Source organism: Lates calcarifer, linkage group LG8, assembly GCF_001640805.2.
Source record: "Lates calcarifer isolate ASB-BC8 linkage group LG8, TLL_Latcal_v3, whole genome shotgun sequence".
Taxonomy (NCBI): domain Eukaryota; kingdom Metazoa; phylum Chordata; class Actinopteri; family Centropomidae; genus Lates; species Lates calcarifer.
The window spans coordinates 12,414,270-12,433,719 of record NC_066840.1 but is presented as its reverse complement, the minus strand read 5'-3'; the positions used below and the strand labels follow the sequence as shown (position 1 = coordinate 12,433,719).

The 19,450-nt window shown below is 41.2% G+C and overlaps 1 protein-coding gene across 1 annotated transcript in view; it reads left to right on the top strand.

Annotated features, from left to right (window-relative positions):
• The window catches only part of LOC108885524 (dedicator of cytokinesis protein 2), an 89,718-nt gene extending 72,445 nt beyond the window's left edge, over window positions 1-17,273 (top strand). The window contains 23 exon segments of the mRNA XM_018679891.2: window positions 787-865; window positions 972-1,072; window positions 1,407-1,465; window positions 1,759-1,907; window positions 2,229-2,314; window positions 2,575-2,731; window positions 4,834-4,874; window positions 7,607-7,697; window positions 8,645-8,755; window positions 9,373-9,462; window positions 10,528-10,632; window positions 11,242-11,383; window positions 11,860-11,941; window positions 12,111-12,195; window positions 12,555-12,641; window positions 12,803-12,979; window positions 13,790-13,873; window positions 13,965-14,102; window positions 14,601-14,728; window positions 15,028-15,238; window positions 15,365-15,470; window positions 16,173-16,321; window positions 17,021-17,273. Of these exon segments, the coding sequence (XP_018535407.1) occupies window positions 787-865; window positions 972-1,072; window positions 1,407-1,465; window positions 1,759-1,907; window positions 2,229-2,314; window positions 2,575-2,731; window positions 4,834-4,874; window positions 7,607-7,697; window positions 8,645-8,755; window positions 9,373-9,462; window positions 10,528-10,632; window positions 11,242-11,383; window positions 11,860-11,941; window positions 12,111-12,195; window positions 12,555-12,641; window positions 12,803-12,979; window positions 13,790-13,873; window positions 13,965-14,102; window positions 14,601-14,728; window positions 15,028-15,238; window positions 15,365-15,470; window positions 16,173-16,321; window positions 17,021-17,083 (2,521 nt within the window). The 3' untranslated portion in view covers window positions 17,084-17,273.
• The last annotated feature ends 2,177 nt before the right edge of the window (window positions 17,274-19,450 follow it).

Below are 19,450 nucleotides of genomic sequence, written 5' to 3'. Positions count from 1 at the left end.
CCACGCAGGGATAAGTCAGAGATAGTAAAGCTGGGATCAAGGCAGCAATGATGAAAACAGCTGACGTGTCAAACAAACGTGTCTGTGTGTGTGTGTGTGAGCTGATGGAGTGAAGCCGTTGGTGTATTTTTTGGAGGGCAGGCTAAAGCTGTGTCAGAGGAAGAGAAAAGGCAAATAGGTAAAAGTGAGAGTGAGGCAGAAGAAAAGACAGGTTGATAAGGCGTGTGCAGGCTGGGGGTTAGGGAAGAGATGTGCAGATAGAAAGAGAAAGGGAGGAAGTCCCACTTCAAAGAGGGAATGGCAGTCGACTCCAGATAACAATGATAGATAGATAGTGCTGGAGCAGAAGAGAAACTGGGGACAGATTTGCTACTTAACTGCAGGGATGCATAAGGTCACAACTCACTCATACACCGGCACACAATGTGTTAAGTTGCTATTGTGATCTGTCACTGTGACAGAGGGTTTGAATCTGAAACAGTCTTAGTCTGAAATAGCAGTATAAAGCTAAGGGCCAGAGCTGCTGTTAAAGCTGAAATAGTTTCATTAAAAAATAAACAGGCCGCACTGTGATCATTGACAGATTCTCACTGATATATTCTTAGGCAACAAGTCAAGTTGTCATTTTATTTATTTATCGATGATCAATCAAACTACTGCAGGAGGAAGTTGTTTTTGTAGCATTATTTTCCATTTCACTTGAGCCAATGCTACTTTTGAATATTTTGTGTGTGTGTGTGTGTGTGTGTGTGTGTGTGTGTGTGTGTGTGTGTTTCTGTCCATTAGAGTGTTCCTAAGAGCCATCAATACTTATGCCGACACCATGAACCAAAAGTTCCTCAATAACGATGACTTTGAAGTACAGGTAAGTGTATTTACAGTACAAGCTTTGACAGCATCCGTATACGTTTCCTCCTTTTAACATCAATCTCTATTGTCTTGTCTCGACATCCTCCCTCCTCTCCGTCTAGTTGTGGAATAACTACTTCCACTTGGCGGTGGCGTTTATTACCCAGGAGTCTCTGCAGCTTCAGCATTTCTCACCAACCAAGAGGAACAAGATTTTGGCCAAGTGAGAGAAAGCCATATAATTCTCCTTACTTACCACACCTACCCTCCGTGCTCTAATGAAACACTCAGTGATTTGTGATCTATTTTGGAGTCTGCATTTACTGTTTACGCTCCCACTGCCTATAATTACCGCGTGCTGCCTGTAGATAGACGTTCAATTTCGTTCATGTGGGGGGCAGATTAGTGCAGCGTTATCTTTCCTACTGGGCTGTTCAGTTTCTGAAGGTGAAAATAACAGTATTGATCAAGACATTGTTCTAAACTAAAAGGCTCGTTTCTCTTTATGTCTAGTGTCTATGTTATTTGCTCTTTCTCGCTCTCTCTATTTATTCCAGATACGGAGATATGAGAAGACTCATTGGCTTTGCTATACGTGACATCTGGTACAAGCTAGGTAAGAAAATGTAGTGTGGTTGCCTTGCTGCTTCTGAGTGTGCAAACATTAGTTTATCCTCCTATTAAGATAGACCTTTGAAAGAAAACTACATGTGTAGAAATGCAGTGGAGTATGCACTGGAGATAGGAAGCAGAGTTCAAAGACCTTATGGCAGGAGTAAAAAATGTCTTGAATGGGGACGTTTTGGTGAACAGAGATCTGTGGAACCTACCTGAGGTCAGGTGGCAAGCACTGGGAAATTTTACTCATCCTTTTTAATACATATGTGTGTGTGCACATGTGTCTTTCAGGCAGTCATAAGATCTGTTTCATCCCTGGTATGGTGGGTCCTATCCTGGAGATGACTTTGATCCCAGAGGAAGAGTTGAGAAGGGCCACCATTCCCATCTTCTTCGACATGATCACCTGCGAACACGCTCACTCTGGAAACTTCCACAAGGTAATCACACACACACACATAAATACGCATACAGAAACTTGTCAATACGGTACACATGCTGAAACCCATAATGAGACAGAGTAATCTGTGGACACATGCATAAATGGAAAAACTCACTTATGCAAACATAAATTCCACACTTGCACAGAGACACTGACGCACACATTGTGGTCCCCCATTGATTCCCTGTGATGCCGCACATAAAAGTAAAAGAGACACCTTAATTATGCTTGCATAATTGATCTCTCACTTTATCCTCTCCCTTTTGTCTTCCCCCTTTGCTTTCTCTCCCCCCACCCCCCACCCCCTTTTCTTCTGCAGTTTGAGAATGAGATCATTCTGAAGTTGGATCACGAGGTGGAGGGTGGAGGAGGCGACGAGCGATACATGCAGCTGCTGGAGACCATGTAGGCCTGAGCATTAAGACATACCACAACTACAGCAGTCGATAATGCAAAGTGCAAAAGAATTACAGTAAATTGACAGTACTGCAAATATAATGTAAAATGGTACAAAAATGGTTACATTTCAGATATCTTATATCCTCTGCTAATCCTCATGTAAGTCACTGGTGTCTCAGGAGTACATTCACAAAACTTGCAGCACTTAAGCGCTGAATACCAAGGCAGAATCCTCAGATGTCTCTGGTGATTCACTTGTCTGCCAGCCTCCTGGACTGTGCCGCTGAGAAGCCCACGCTGAGGCCACAGGTGCAGCACTTTGTCTCCCTGGTGAAGGGACTCCTCATGCGTCTCCTTGACTACCGCACCGTGATGAGCGACGACAGCCGCAACAACCGCATGAGCTGCACGGTCAATCTCTTGGTAAGTCCCACCTTCCTTTGAAACGGCGACTGAGTTGTCCTCGGCTCTGTCTCTGTAAATTTCCTGCAGGCTCGCTCAGCTTCACAACCCAACCCTTTCTCCACAACAAAGATATTCAAGTGAGCTCTCTCTTAAAGAGCGGTACAGCCAGCGTGGATGCGGGACTAAGTGGGAAATTAGGTCGCAGAATTTCTCTAAATTGGTGTAAGCCTTTCCCCCATAAGAATTTCATCATATTTTGATTTCTTCTTCTCGCTGAATCTTTCAAAATCCCCACTTTGCTGTGAATCTGGCAGGCGTCACCACAGGTTTGCATTTATTGGCGCTAACCTTGTGATTCATGCACTGTACTTTGTAGCTTTAGTACTGAACCCCACAGCAAAGAGTTGCTGATATCAGACACACACACACACACTAACACACACATACACACATCAATAAACTCATTATTAATTGAAAGACTAATGTCAGAGGAGAAGAGTAAGTGAGTTTGTTCCATACAGACATCAGTCAATAATCTCATCCTTTGCAAAAGAGCCGCACTGATTGAAGAGTTCATCATGAAACACAGATTATTTATGTTTTATCTTCCATGCCAAGGTCTTTATATTCCTTTTCCACAGTTTAATTTGTGTGCTGATTGATCTAAAGGAAAAGATTCATCTCTGTGTCTGGTCCATGGCTGTTTGCAAAGGGTTGCATCAGCTTCTGTCTGTTCCACATCCTCTTTTCTTATGTGATCTCCTAATCAGATTCTCCCCCACGGTATTCCCAGGTTTAGTAACGGATCCCATCTACTCACCATACAATCGTCTCCACAGCAGATTAAATCATAAGTCCTCCTCCAAACTCCATGTTTCTTCTTGTTACATCTGGAATTTTCTTTTCTTTTTTTTTTAAAGTTGTTTCTGAAGCACTAAAGATTAGGAGGGTCAGTTAATAATTAAAAGGATGTGAGTCTGTTTGTATTTGATAATGTGTTATGTTCTCCCTGCTGACACGGGGCAGAGGTGTTAAGCTTGTAGCCTGTGGCAGCTGCCCATTAGCTATTCTCTTTCATTTGTTTAGCCAACTAAAAAAAAATTCCTTCGGCACGTTCGCAGTGCGCTCTCCTATCCATGCCCACCCTCAGGCTGCCTTCCCTTACGGGAGTACACATGCAGTCACATAGGTGTTTACTTTGCTTCCTCATGCAGACGCACCTTCAGTAAAACACAAAAACACCTGAACACACTGACAAACATATACACATTGAAACACACACACAGGCTAAAGTAACCCTTTAAAGAACGGCGAGCTAAAGGGTTTCAACTCTTATCACTCCAGGAACACTTTCAGCTGCTCACAAAGGCATGCTGGTGTTGCAGATTCCTCCATATATCATATATATACTTGGTGTTTTGTCAGTTAGGAAGGATGCATAGAGGGTGATGCTGTAGTTCTGTAGATTGTGTTGATGTATTTTCTAAAGATGCGTCAAAGGCGACTGCTATGAGTAAAAACATCTGACCTTCATGTAGATGGGCAGCCTCCAGCAGGAAATTGGCTTACTGAAGTAAAAATGCATCTGTGCCAACCATGATGCATCTGACCTTTATAAAAGTAAAGCGTGCAGATATAAATATGCATACAGTATGCTTTGGGTTCACAGAGAATCTCACAGTAATTTAGCTTCTTTTTTTCTATATTTGTGATTGTGTTGGTGTGTGTTATTGTGTCTGCTGGCTCGTGCTGGTGATGGGAGTTGGGGTTACATCAGTTCGTTCCACTCCACTCCACGGTTCTGTCTCTGTAGATGTCATTAAACTTCATTAAACTGGGAGTTTGTGCGGCGTAACTAACAAATGCACATGCACACACTCCCACTGATTAACACACACACCGCAATCAGAAGTGTATAGTGTAACACACATACAGCCTTATTGGGGGGGGGGCGGGGGCTGCCACATACTGTAAATACAGAATTACAAACTTTTTACAGTCAGTGCAGAGCCTCAGAATGATTTTGATAATCACTCTCTGTCTCTCACGCACACACAGACACACACACAGAAGCAAACATGAGACTGACACTAACCCAACTCCACATTTTGATTTTGCAGAACTTTTACAAGGACATTAATCGTGAGGGGATGTACATCAGGTATGTATGTGCTTTTGTCATAATATTCATTTAAGTGCTGCTTGTCTGTTTTGTATCTGCGTTCATGCGTGTGTGTGTGTGGGTGTGCGTGCATGTGTGTGTCTGAATGTGTACACACATGTGTGGCTCCATAATCTGACAAGGGATTATATGAGTCCCACTGAATTAATGTCAAAATCCACAGGATCAGCTCTTGGTCTGACTGGGGGGAGAGCAGAGAGAAAGAGGGACATGATGGGCGTGAGGAAGGGAGAGGTGGAGAGACAGAGGAAGACAGGATGAAGGCTAGAGTGAGAGAGGGAGAGAGAGAGAGGTCCCACATTGCATTCCTGGCAGTGGCTTATAGACATAATTAGTTATGTGTATGTGTGAATGTGAGCTCAGCTCTGTGGTTGATCAGCTGTCTCTGTCTATCCTGTGGAGAATATGGTAACATTTGGGCAGCTCACTAGTTAATGTTAGCAAACAAACATGGTTTAATTCAGATACACATTTAATCACTGCATATGTGATATATAATGAGTAAGAATGTTATCTTACACTTATGCAAAGATCTAGCTATATTACTACAGGTCATGCATGGATAATAAAACACAAAACTAATTACCTTACGGCCCAGTGTGTGAATTATGGAATATTACATTTGCAGCTTAATTGCTCACACTTAAATTGAAAGGGATACTTAACAGCTCATGCTAGCATAACTACTGCATATTGCCTCATCTTGAATGTTACCTGTGCTTGTAGAACTTTTAGTACTTCTATTGAAACCCACTATTGACCGAGAAAACATTATTTTCATGGTACATTCATCCAGAATTCCCATTGTGCTGCCGTCCACAGTAGACAACAACAACAATAAACTGCGCATGATGAAACTTTGTTCGACAATGTTCAGAGTTGCCTATTCAGAACTCTGCGTCATTATTACATAATCCAACAGAAGTGAACTGTCAGTGCTGAAAATCACTGTACTGAACTGCCTCAGTTGTGTTGGTGTGTATCACTGGCTCCATTCAACGAAACCTTTTCCATTAATTTTCTTTGAATACCAGAGTGTTTTTCAACAAACTGAAGAAGAACAATTCTCATGTCCCAGTTTCTACAAAACTCTACGCACTAGTTGTATGCTGTGTATCCTCATCTTTATAGCATGCTGGTTTTTGCAACTGGTATACAAGAAATCAACTCACTTTTCCAGTTTGTACTGACGGGTACGCCGTCGTCCATTAATTAAAGTGTGACTTCAGAATTCCACTGCGAATTTAACTAACCAGTAAATACAAGCAAAATGGTTTTCCACTCATTTAATATTTTATTTCTCTGTTTTCTGAGATCTCGGTGGAGTTGTCTCACCAACATCTGCAAACTATTTTACGCCTGTGAGCACAGTCTCCGTTCCATTTGTTACAGGACAATGGTGTTCATCAACAGCACGCCAGACATTTTATTGCTTTTAATATCTGCACAGACTTTTCTGATTCAACAACATACTCAAAACCTTCCTAGAATTAGTATGTAGTACGGATTTTGGACCTTATGTCTTGCCCACTAGTTTTCAAAAACATCATAATCTGCACACCAATTCTTTAAGCACATTTTCATTTTGGCCTCAGTAATGATATAACCTTCATTTTACTTATTATAGGGAACAGCTGAGTTATTTGAATTTCAAAAGCTGATTTCTACAAATTGTCTTTCAGCCTATGATAGCACCCAGGTACAGAATAGAGGAATGAAGTCTCTTTCTTCCAGCTAAGACTGGCTGATTTTACCTCTTGGAAACCTGATGGTGAAAAAGAGGGAAGGATGCAGTCAGGGAAGGTGAGAGAGAGAGAGAGAGCAGGAGGAGTCACAGAGGGATAGAGAGCCAGAGAGAAAAATAGAAAACAGTGAAGGGCAGATGAAGAAATCTGCACCTTCGATTTGGGAAAACAAGAGGAGAACCAAGTGTTTGTTTGTTTGGTTCTTTTTTTTTGTTAACTCACACTGTCAGCAGTGGCTCGATTGACATAACCAACAGAAAAAGACGAATAGCATCTCCAGCCAGAAAAGTAGTGTTGGCTAGAAGTGAGAGGAAAGAGATGCAGTAGGAGCAGATTAGATGAGGTGAAAAAGAGAAAGTAAGACCCTTCAGCATTCAGGCAGACAGAATGAACAATTGACCCCGGAGTCCATCCATACTGCCCAAGCATACAGGGAATTGTTCATTTAAAAACGTCTGGAAGCCACTCGCTTTCTTGCTTTGTCATCAATGCCTTAGCAAGAAAGTCCAGCCTCTGGCCAAGTGGCAAAATGTTTTGTCAAGACAGAGGGAGATATGTACACAGAACTAAAAACAGAAGCAGTAAAAGAGTAAGTGGACTCTAGAAACCGAATGTTCCCATTTTCTTCTTTGTTAGGCTTAGAAACATTATTGGGCTACAAACAACTGTCAGACAATTAAAAAGACATAGGCTGAATTATACTTTTGTGTGTAAGCATGTGTGTGCTCTTGAATGACCTTTCTATTCTGTGTATATATTTGAAGGTACGTATATGTGTGTGTGTGAGCCTGTGAGAGAGTGAATGAGACAGGGATTAATAAATGTACTTCATTTACAGGTCCTCACACTGCCCGACAGTGGCATCTAGTGGAGTAATGTATACGTTGCATATTAAATTAATTTGACCTCTGTGATTGTATATGTGTCTGTCTGTGTATGTGTGTGTGTCTCTGTGTGTGTGCTCAGGTACCTGTACAAGTTGAGAGACCTTCACCTGGAGGGTGAAAACTACACAGAGGCAGCATACACACTGCTGCTCCATTCTCGCCTGCTCAAGGTAGGACACACACACACACACACACACACCTGTGTAAAGTGATATTTTGTTGTTTAATGGTGGATCCAATGTCTCGCTCTGCCTAATCACTCATCTGTCTGCCACGAGTGAGACAGTTTTTTATTAGCTGGTAAATGGTTGCTACGTCGCTGGCCTCCAAATGAAGAAACCCCAAGGTTAGTTTATGGCCACAGTTTCGGCCGCTGCTCCTCCGTCACTATGGTGATTGATGCGGCGAGCGTGTGTGTGCACATGCAGGTTGTGTGTGTGTGAGCACCCGCACATGGACCTGTCTGAGTGTGTTTGACCTCTTTCGTCTCCTCATCTCTTTTATGGGACACTTAGAAGCTCAAAGAGAGGGACAGAGGGAAGAAGGGGGCATCTCTCACTCTCTCTCCCTCTCCTCCTCTCTCTGTCTAGTATCATTACATCAAAGCAGTTGAACTCTATAATGTTTTTTATAATCTCCATTCATCTCTCGGTGTCAGTCTTGTCATGCCCGTTTCACATTATTAGAGAGAGCGGGCTGTAACACCCAGCATGCTCTAATCTTCTTCCTCACCATCCTAAGCAGAAAGGACAGCTTTTGAGATCCTTATGTACTTTTTCTGTTTAGTTTCTAAATTAATTTCTGCATAGTTTACGTAATAGAAGATGAATTATTGTCTCATTTATATAATGAATGAGCATTGTGCTGCTGTATTTGTGCAAGCTCTGCTTAGGACTAATAATGATTTATTACAACAAAGAAACTCTAAGCTTTTAAGTTCTTCTCCTCTCTTGTTTCAATGTAATGATAAATGGGACAGCAAAGAACAGACTTGGCCCTGACTGCAATTTTTTTTCCCTTTTGGTTCAGCAATAAAAAAATTATACATACTGTATCTCTCTTTTTGTCTTTGTCCTTCCCTCCATATCTCTGTCTTCTTTTCCTGTCTCCCTTCTAGTGGTCTGATGAGATGTGTAGCCCTCAGTTTGAGTTCCACGGCTCTCAAACACAGCGGCAGCTCAAAGAGACGCTCTACGACACCATCATCGACTACTTTGACAAGGGCAAGGTCAGCATAATTTTAGACTATGTCATGCTTCTCTTTTCTTAGCTTGTGATGATTTGAAAAGTGCTAATTAATGTTCCAAAATGAAATATAAATAAGATCATAATAAGATTTTTAACCCTGGAGAAACAGGCAGGTCAGTTAAGCTGTGCTGTGGTAATTAGCATAACCCTCTGAGTTCTTTTCACATAAAAGATAAAGAGATCTCAGCACTTAAGGCAAAAGCCCAGAAAATCAGCATTCACTGCACAGACTTTTATTTTGGAAAATACTTCTCTCCTGTTTCATGCATTCAGTATCTTTTAAGGATGAGACAGTGTTGCAACCATGCAGCCACAGTCTCTGTGTGGTGTGTTGGTGTCACATTCATTTTGTATTCTCCACGAGTGCCTTCTGTTCTCTGACGCGACGATAGAGACATTTTTCCACCTCTCTCCAGAGACCTGGAAACAGAGATTTTCACGAGATGAATTCCCACCACGACAGCTGCTGCTGTTTTATTAGCAGATGGTGTAATGAAGGACACTTCTGTTTCTTTCCTTATGTGTGTATATGTGTGTGTGTGTGTGTGTGTGTGTGTGTGTGTGTGTGTGTGTGTGTGTGTGTGTGTGTGTGTTTAGATGTGGGAAGAGGCCATCACTCTGTGTAAGGAACTAGCCGAACAGTACGAAAATGAGATTTTTGACTACGAGTTGCTCAGCAAGAGACTGGTAATACACGACTATCTCAAACTTTCATATCTTCTGTACAATAATCATGATCATACTTTTTTCCTACATTTCCTACACTCAGCTTTTTGACCTGAATTCCCTTTATAGATGTTCTTGGGTTTAAATGGGGGTCTGAGGGGAAAGAAGAGAATTCAAGCGATTTATCCAAGCTTTTGAAAGCAGCAATAACATGGCTTACTGGGAGAGCAGCTATTGCATAGATGAATAATGTAAATAAAAGATGTACATTAGTCAGATATTTTGGTTTGGATTTTATTCAGTAAAACTAAATCTAGACAGCAGCCAGTGTTCAAGCTCTAAATTGCAGAGAGTAATATGTTTTCTTAACCTCAGAACATGTTGTTCCTAACAAGTAGTTTCCACGCTAAATTAGTCATCTGCATTATCAACAATTCAGCACAACCATTCATCCATGTTTAAAAATGGATACTTACTTGACACTTTGCTTCTGAAGAGTTCTGGTGTGAGCTCCCGCAATTACCATAAGACCAAAAGTGTGATTCCTTATTGTCAGTCATCGGTAACTTCAAAAATCGCTCCTTACCCTTCTCACTTTGTCCTCCCTGTCGCTCTTCTCATTCTTTCATCTCTTGCTTTGGCACCATGGAAGAAGTGATTCCCTCCATACCTATAAGTCTAACTTGTGGCTCAGTAACACCTTCTCCTCTGTGTCCCCTTCACTCAGCTCTTCTTTTCCCCCGTCCCACAGAGACTTACACTTCTCCCAGCAATGGAAAAATCTCTCTCTCTTTACATGACTGCAGCAGTGGCTCTCTCAGCTAATGCCAAATTTATGTGGTTATATAAATGACAGACATCGCCCTTGGATGGCGTGCTCTTTATTTTTTTCTACATCTATCACCCTCAAAGGCCCAGCATTCTGCTGAGGGTAGCTTTGTCATTGGCACAAGCTGATAAAACTGGCTACGGCTGCGCACATCGCACATCTGAAACTCTCTGAACACATCCTCTCTCTCTCTCTCTCTCTCTCTCTCTCTCTCTCTCTCTCTCTCTCTCTCTCTCTCTCTCTCTCTCTCTCTGCAGGAGAAGCAAGCCAAGTTCTATGAGAACATTATGAAGATCTTGAGGCCCAAGCCAGATTACTTTGCAGTGGGCTTCTATGGACAGGGCTACCCTCCGTTCCTCAGGGTTTGTGTTTATGTCTCTGTAATACCATTTGTTTTTATCCTCACAGAGGATAAGGAATATTCTTATTTTTCATAGAACACAAGCACACAGATACACACCTTACACAGAAGTGACACTGACTCCCTTCCTTTTTACAAAAGGGTCAAAGAAACTTTTTTTTTTCCATTATCAGCAGAGGCTGAGGCTAAGCTTTATAAAATTGCAGCAGTGGACAAGTTTCTAAAGACACCAGCAGATAGTTTACGGAATGAGACATAAAGTACCTTATGGGACCGCTGTAGATCTGTGGATTTCAGCAAACTGAATAAATAAAATATAAATAAATAAAAAAAAAACTTTTATAGCTCCTGTATTCAGTAGATGTGTTAATCTGCTGTGGTAAGGAGTATGACAAAGTCAGTGACTCGGGGCAGTGAAAGGAGACCAGGCACAGGCTTACTTTTTCCCCCCCTGAGTAAAATATACAGCGTCTGCCAGCTCCAGATGGACTGTCCCATTGAAAGCAGTCAAGATAAAAAGAGAATATTTCTATGAAGATCACAGGACAAACATGACATGTAATCTTTTCATTACCGTCATTATCACTGGTAAATTTCCTCATGGCTTCAGAACAAGGTGTTCATCCACCGCGGTAAGGAGTATGAGCGCAGAGAGGACTTCCAGAACCAGCTGATGAGCCAGTTCCCCAGCGCCGTGCGCCTCAACACCACCACTATACCAGGGGATGACATCAGGAACTCTCCGCTTCAATGTATCCTTCAGGCAGCGCAATGCACAGAAATGGACAGTATTATGTATATGTACATAGAAAGCAGAAAATGTAAATGCTGTAAAGCTACATTAGCATAAAAATGCAATGTCATATATACACAGTTAAGTATTTGGGTCGCTGAGGAAGTCTGAAGAAATAAAGTATTAAAGTAAATGATAAGCTCACCTAAGGTCCAGTGTTTTTTAAAAGAAAATATCAGGCGAACTTTTACCCAGAATTAATAAAACCTGCCCGGTCATCAGATCTGTGTGTAACAGATCTATTCGTCCAGACAGTTTTGGTCTGGATCTAAACTTAATTTTGATTTACTTTTGTTGTACCTTTGTGTGTATTAAAACCCAGCTGCTGGAGGTTTGGACACATCTGTCAGCTGTCAGTCTGTACACTGTGCCAGAGAGATGTGGAGATACTCTCCATCATGTTGTGTTGTTTTATTCCTGAGTGATCTGAACCAGATATCCAGTGTTTCACAGTGCAGCCAGTCCTCGAGATCCCTCCTCGTCTGAAGAACAAACCCGTCCCTGACCAGATTATCAAGTCAGTGCTGAGTAACTCATCGCATTTTCCTCAAGTGAAATGTGAACGTCTGTGAAATGATGAGCCGATGCTGAAAAAAGCTCTCATAATGTCACATTTCCTTCTTCTGAAAATGATCTCTTCTCTTTTCTTTGTTTGACTTTAACCTCCCTCCTCCCACACGATGTAGCTTCTACAAGTCCAACTACGTGCAGCGTTTTCACTATTCCAGACCTGTGAGGAAAGGACCTGTGGACCCCAACAATGAGTTTGCTGTGAGCTACTTTTTTTTTAAAAAATGAAAAGATTTATGACCACAGGGACCATGGAAGTATTTCAGAAGCTACTGTGTGCCTGCATTGTTATCAGTCTAAAAAGATGATTTCCCATTCTATAAAATAATAGGATTTTACTCAGCTGCAGAGTGTAATGTAATTGTATGATAAGACATTGGCTTATGTTTTAAGGGTTCAGGTGAGCTCTGGAGATCAGATTCTGGTATTACCATAGTGTGAGAGTCTGGTAAGGGTTCAGACTTTAATACAAGATGTGGGGTCATGTTATGAGTATTCACAAGTGGCAGAGATTTATCTGACTCCATTTTTTTTCTCCTTTCCGTCTTTTTTTGTTTTAGTCCATGTGGATTGAACGCACAACCTTCACCACTGTGTATAAGCTGCCAGGGATCCTGCGCTGGTTTGAGGCTACTGACATGAGACATGTAAGTCAGTGAGGGCTTGTTTGTATTCCATGTTTGACTTGTGCATTCACTTTCTCCTCAGTGTAATATGTTCCCCACCTCATTCTTTTTTTTTTAAATTCTCTCACCTCCTTCGCTTCTTTTCCTCTGCTCTCTCTACTTTTCTGCCTCCTCTCCCCCAGACTACCTTGTCTCCACTGGAGAATGCCATAGAGACCATGGAATCCACCAATGAGAAGATTCTTACCATGATTAACCAATATCAGGCTGACTGGAGCCTTCCCATCAACCCCCTCTCCATGCTGCTTAATGGCATCGTGGACCCAGCTGTGATGGGCGGCTTCGCCAAGTATGAAAAGGTAAACTAGAGTCTGGAGTCGAACCCAGCTCAATTTATAATCCTATCAGCCTTTCTTAGGTCAATTAATGAGACTTGTATTATTGACCAAGGTTTTAATGAGAGTTAAATGGAGATTAATGCTCATAGGTTAAACCATTGATAATCTCCATCTTCATAAAATATGACTCATGACCGATTAGGGGGTTGCTATTGCTGCGTTTTTACACCTTTGACTTTTTCCTTTGTTTGTTTATAATAGCATAAGACTGCTGGAGTTGAAAATATCTATAACCTTGTTGCACCTATCACAAACGAAAACTGACTTGTTTTTTTTCCCCTAGTGGCCTCAATTTCTACTTTACAAGGACTGATTCACTTTAACTGTGTTTTGAGTTTTTTAAAAGCACTGTGATGAAAGATTCATCTCAATACTGTTTTTTAAAAATCTGAAGCCCTTAACAAGTTATCGAAGCACAGGAGACTTTTTCACTGCAAGACTCATCTCTCCTAATGAATGGACTTGAATTAATTTTGTATCAAAAATCAGTATCACCTCCTGAGGCTCTGAATATGATAGGAGTCTAAATCTGCAGCCCGAAGGACATTAAATGTGATAGACTCATAACTTATAATAGACAAAATAATAATATTAGTGTTCATCCTCAAACACCATTCAGTGTTTTTATAGGATACATAAGAGGAGATCAGTGTGCTTAGATGGAGCACATGTGGGTGGAAAAGCCAGTTATTAATTTACAAACCGCCTGAGCAGGTGAAATGTATAGCCATCATCCTTTAAAATGAGTTTTTAATATTTTCTCGGTATCAGGCGTTCTTTACCGATGAGTACACTCAGCAGCACCCAGAGGACAGAGATAAACTGCTGCGCCTCAAAGACCTCATCGCATGGCAGGTACATCCTCAAGTACAAGTCACACACCTCATTTTAGCCGTGTTTCGTTATTTGGATGCTCCGTTGAACACCATAAATTTTGCATTCACAGATCCCGTTACTGGGTGGAGGAATCTCGCTCCACGGGAAGAGAGTGACCGACGACCTGCGCCCGTTCCACGAGCGCATGGAGGAGTGCTTCAAACAGCTGAAGAAGAAAGTGGAGAAGGAGTACGGAGTGAGAGAACTGGTAAGAACAGCAGAGGGAGAATAGAGGAAAAGTGAGGGATTTTTTTCTTTTACCCTTTTTCTGTAATCCAAAACATGTAAGTCTTTTCTGCAAGACTGGACACAGAGTAACTGCAGTGTAGCTAATTAAGCTGCAAATGAGCTGACCCAGGCGAATTTTAAAGATCAAAGTACTCACAAAAGCCTCTGAGTAGAGTGTTGATATGGGATTTGTACCTTTAAATTTCTTTACAAGCAGAACAGGGATTGGATGGCCTGACTGAGGCTAAATATGGTCATTAACTTGTAAATTGGCTCTGCCCTTCAGGAGAGATTAAACTAATGATGAGTGGGAGTGATGATACACTGTTTTTTTTTTTTTTTAAAAGAGTGACTTCACTTTCTTTTGCTCTTTAATGATGTACTTCTGCTCTGTTTCTCTGTCACTTTCTATGAACAGTGCTATCCCTGTACTGTTGTCTTTGTATCTACATATAATGTTGTTCATCTCTTTTTCCAGCCGGATTTGGATGAGAGGAAGTCCACTCGTCCTCGCTCCATGCTGCGCTCCTTTCGGCAGTCCATCATCTCAATCTCCTCATTGCAGGGATCTGAATGTGGGACTCCAACCAAGCCCCATGCAGACAGGTAACATACATATACTCTATACTGTATGTGCTGACCGATGTATTTATCTAGTGACATTAGTGTTAAAAACAAAACAAAAACAAATTCATTGCAGGAATTGCATATATTGATGATGGTTTATATATTATATTACAATAAAATGGCCACTGATGTGTTCTAATTAATGGCATATGCTCAAGCATACAACTTGTCTTAAATTTCAAAGATGTATTCTTCCTGAAAGATTCACTCCAGAGCAACACAGACATGAAAATCAACATTTAACCCCTTCATTTCTTTACTTCCCACCTCCTCCTCAGGGACATCCCCCCCGAATCCCCAAACGCCTGGACTTCCACCCTGCCGCGCTCCAGCGGCAGCGTGAGCGTAAGCATGACAGAGGAGGGAGGGGTGGTGACGGTGGGTGACGCAGAGGTCAAACTGAGGAAGAGTAAGAAGAAGAAGAAGAGGAGCAGCATGATCTTCATCACAGAGGAGAGAGAGAGGACGAGCACGCTGGACTGCAAACGGGTGAGAGTGAGGCGTCCGTGGGGCGTGAGACGAAATAAAATGACAGGGAGGGCAGTGAGTAACGTGGCGTTGAGTGTCTTTGGAGATGTTGTTGCTGAGTTTTGTGTGATCTCTGGCTCCCTCTAGCTGTCTAAGAAGCAAGAGTTCCGCAGTGACACCAACTTGTCTGAGCCAAACGACGGAAATGTGTTGCTGACCAATGCCAACTCCAGATCCCTGCCTGCCATTACAGGTGACAAACACACACCACCACACAAGTCCACCAGTGCTATATAGTGTAGTGAAATTGAATTGCTGTGAGCTAAGGCCCCACAAAGTTAAAATGCAAAGTCATGACCTGAGGGGAACTGCTGTGTTTTTTTTTGCTGTGGAAAGCTGACTGTGTAAAGATACACACACAAGGTCAGGACAGGAAAATGCCTTTGTATCCCAGTGTGTGTTCATAACAAATTGGCAAGCAGGAGAATGTTGGCACTAATAGCCTGACCCAATACAAACTCTGCTGTAAGGTGGCAAATTAGTGAATCAGTCATGTTGGATGTAATTCTTCAGAACACTTTCATCGAGTTTATATGTCATTGTTACAGTTACATAACCCTGCACCTCAAAACAGTGCATTGGACCACAATTCACTGATGTTTCACTGGCGTCTTGCCATATTTGAAGCACGCCAGCTGAGCCAGCACTGACTATGGTGTTAATACACCACCTCTGATTAGCACCGCTGACTACAAGCTGCACTGCCTCGCTGAATGTACACACAGAGCCACTGCTGTTGCCAGAACACACAGTTTGTCAGTGGAACAGCTGCGAGAGCAAAATTAGTCAGAAAACATATCATCTGGCTGCAGGAAGAGGCAGAGGTTTTTTTTGTTAGAAGCTGATAATCAGTGAGACACAAACAGTAAATCCTCAGTTGTTTCTGTCTGCATAGGTCTGTCCCTGGCAGTGTTGGGGGGTGCAGAGGAGGTGGACAGCACCAGGGCCAGGAGGGACAGTAAGAGCATGTCTGTCTGTGTGACCTCTGACCGAACAGCAGACAGACGCTCAAAGGGCGTCATTAACCTCCTCTTCAAGTCCAAGGTAGAGGAAGAGACCGCTGTGTTTTATGCATTCAAGTATCAATTTTACAGTTAAAAGAATAGTTCAACATTTTGGTAAATCACTTTCTTGGCAAGAGTGAGATGGGAAGATCAATACCACTATCACCTCTGTGTGGTAAATATGAAGCTTTTGTCAGGAAATCATTAGCTTAGCATAAAGACTGGAAACAGGGGGAAACCACTAGTCTGGCCTTGCCCAAAGGTAAAAAAATATATCTAACATCACCTCTAAAGTTCATTGATTAACACATTATATATCATTTGGTTAATTTGAGCTGGTGGATTATTTACCTTTAGACAGAACCTAGCTGTTTCCCTGGTCACACTCTTTATGCTAAACTAAACTAAGCAGCTGCTGGTTTCATATTCATTGTATGAACATGAGAGTGGTATCAATATTTCCAGTTAACTCTTACCTGAATTAGCCTATTTCCTAAAATCTTGTACTATTCCTTTAACAGGGGTAGTTCAGCCGATTTATCACCAACTTTAGTCTTATCTACATTATTTGAAGCAAAGTTAAAATGTAAAATATGAAAATCTACTGATGTTTTATCTGAATACTTTTATACTATTACAGTCTTCAAGATGACATTCATGGACATGTTTTCTTCAGTTTTATCCCCCACCAAAGAGTAAACCTTCTGTTTACATTAAATGTGTATGTTTGTTTCCACAGAGCTCCAAATCAGAAGAGGTGAAGCCTGGTGATACAGCCAAAGAAAGTGACAGTCATTTCTGAAAGCCATTATTTTAATTTCTTATTTCTTTTACTTTTTATATGCATTTATTTTACAGATACATTCACATAAACCTGCGGTCAAAACCAAAATTATGCACCCATTCACTCAGTCTGCCTGTCAGTCTCAATATTGCTGTTGCCTTAATATAATTGATTTTACCTATCAATAAAGGTTATTTTTGTGGAGTGACCTTTTTCCTGGTAATTCAAATGATTCCCAGTGAAGCTAAATGCCATCTTACAGCTTTTCAATCAATTCTGCTTCTACAAGAACGAGCAAACACAAACCATCCTGCCAACGTGCCTGATTAAAAAGCTTCTTATTATAACGGTTTTCAGCATTGTTGTTGCTGACTGAAGTTAATAGGAAAATAATAATTTGATAAAGCACAAAGGTTATGGTGCCCTCCCAAAGGATTTTAAACAGAAACATGCTGCCAAAAAGCTTTGGAACTGGTACAACAAACAAGAAAGTCTAAAAAATTCAGATATAATAGAGTGCAGTAAACTGTGGAGCCTACTGTACAAAAAGCTATAATATCAGAGTTTCTATGTGATCAGAGTTTATGCTACATTTTTTTGGTATGTTTATTGTGCATGATTTTGTCACCACTGGTTTTATTTTTCAAAAACAAGCAAAATGCAAGCAAAACAACAACAACAACAAAAAAGTAAAACGTAAAGCAATAGTTTGACATTTTGATTAATACTTTTTTGCTGAGAGATGGCAATATTGATACCACTTTATGTCTGTATACTAAATATAAAGCTACAGCCAGGCGCTGATTATCTTAGCATGAAGACTGAAAGCTTTTTAAAGGTGCTATATATAAGTTTTTGCTATCGCTACATAGCCAACATTAGCATCAACAACTGTTTACTTACTGTTCTAGAAGAAAAAGTTCAGCATTAAACTTCATTGTTTTATTCACCAAGAGTTCCACCAATGGAAGTCTTGTTTTGCTTATTCTGTGAATATTCTCATTCATCCAGGTCATAGTTATCCAAAAGAAGGTTTAATCGAAAGCAACTGGACTTAGTTATAGTCTGGAAGCCCTTCAATTGTGAAATCGATTTGCCTTATACGTTCATTCAGGAGTTGGTTTTGAGCCTTTTCTATGATCTTTTCCACTCTATGCCCTCTCATGGTGGAATTTAAGCGTAGGCTAGTTGGTGTAAGCCTTTGTTGTCTGCATCTCAGACTAAACCGTAGGTGGTTTCTGTAGTCTGCAATTCTCCGAGCCAAACTTTCATATTCCCGCACCATTTTAAGGGTAGCCAACCCAAATTGTTCTGTAACAATTCTGTGAATATTCTCATTCATCCAGGTCATAGTTATCCAAAAGAAGGTTTAATCAAAAGCAACTGGACTTAGTTATAGTCTGGACTATAGTCCAGACTATAACTATAGTCCAGACTATATAGTCTATGATAGTCCAGACTATATATCCAGACTATAAGTCCAGTTGCTTTCGATTAAACCTTCTTTTGGATTGTTTTGCTTATCTTTATATCACTTCTTTTCCACTACCAAAGTTAGCAAGCTAACCAGCTAGCCCCGCCCCGTCTCATAAAAACACTTTGCAATACTGAGTAGTGTATATATGCAAATTTAATGAAGCAGAAGAACTGATTTTCCTCACGAAGTGTACTTCAGCAAGAGTAAAACAAATGTAGACTCAAAAATGTCACTTAGAATATTCCCTGAAATGTTGAACTAGTACTTTAAACCTGATACATAACTACAGGTTTGCACTTGTTTAATGATGCCATTCTGTGGCAGGTGTTGTTGCAGGTAGTGTTAGTGGTGTAGCTAGTTTTTGGAGTCACCACAAAACACTGTGTATCTGAGTATGAGAGTTACAGGACTCTGCTGTGAGGTTGTTTTTTTGTAACCTGTTTCAATGTTGCAAGATACCAGTCCAGTTGTGCCCTGAAAGAATCTGTTCTGTGATCGCTGAGTGTGAGTAATGAAAGAACAGCCCAGGATAGACATGTCTGCTCGGACAGTGTCTATACAGCTCGGGGGATCTGAGGAACTCATGCAGGCCAGAGGAAAAAACTAACTCCTGGGCTAGTGAGCAGATTTCTTCTTTTCTCCTGCAGCAGAAGAAAAAAAAATGGAGGAGGGGGAGAAACATTGCAGCCTTTGGGCTTGTTGCCGTGTTTCATGATTTTTGTTACCCCAGCTCAGTTTGTTGCTGATTTCCCCAGGTACAGTCTGTTGTCCTGTGAGTCCATCCTGTCTCACTCTGAGTCCATACATCTCAACCTTTCAAAGTCCTGATAGATAGTAAGGAAGTGAGGTGGGCAGGATATTAGCTTAAGTCTCACTTTCTCCATTGACTTTAGTGACATTTTAATAAA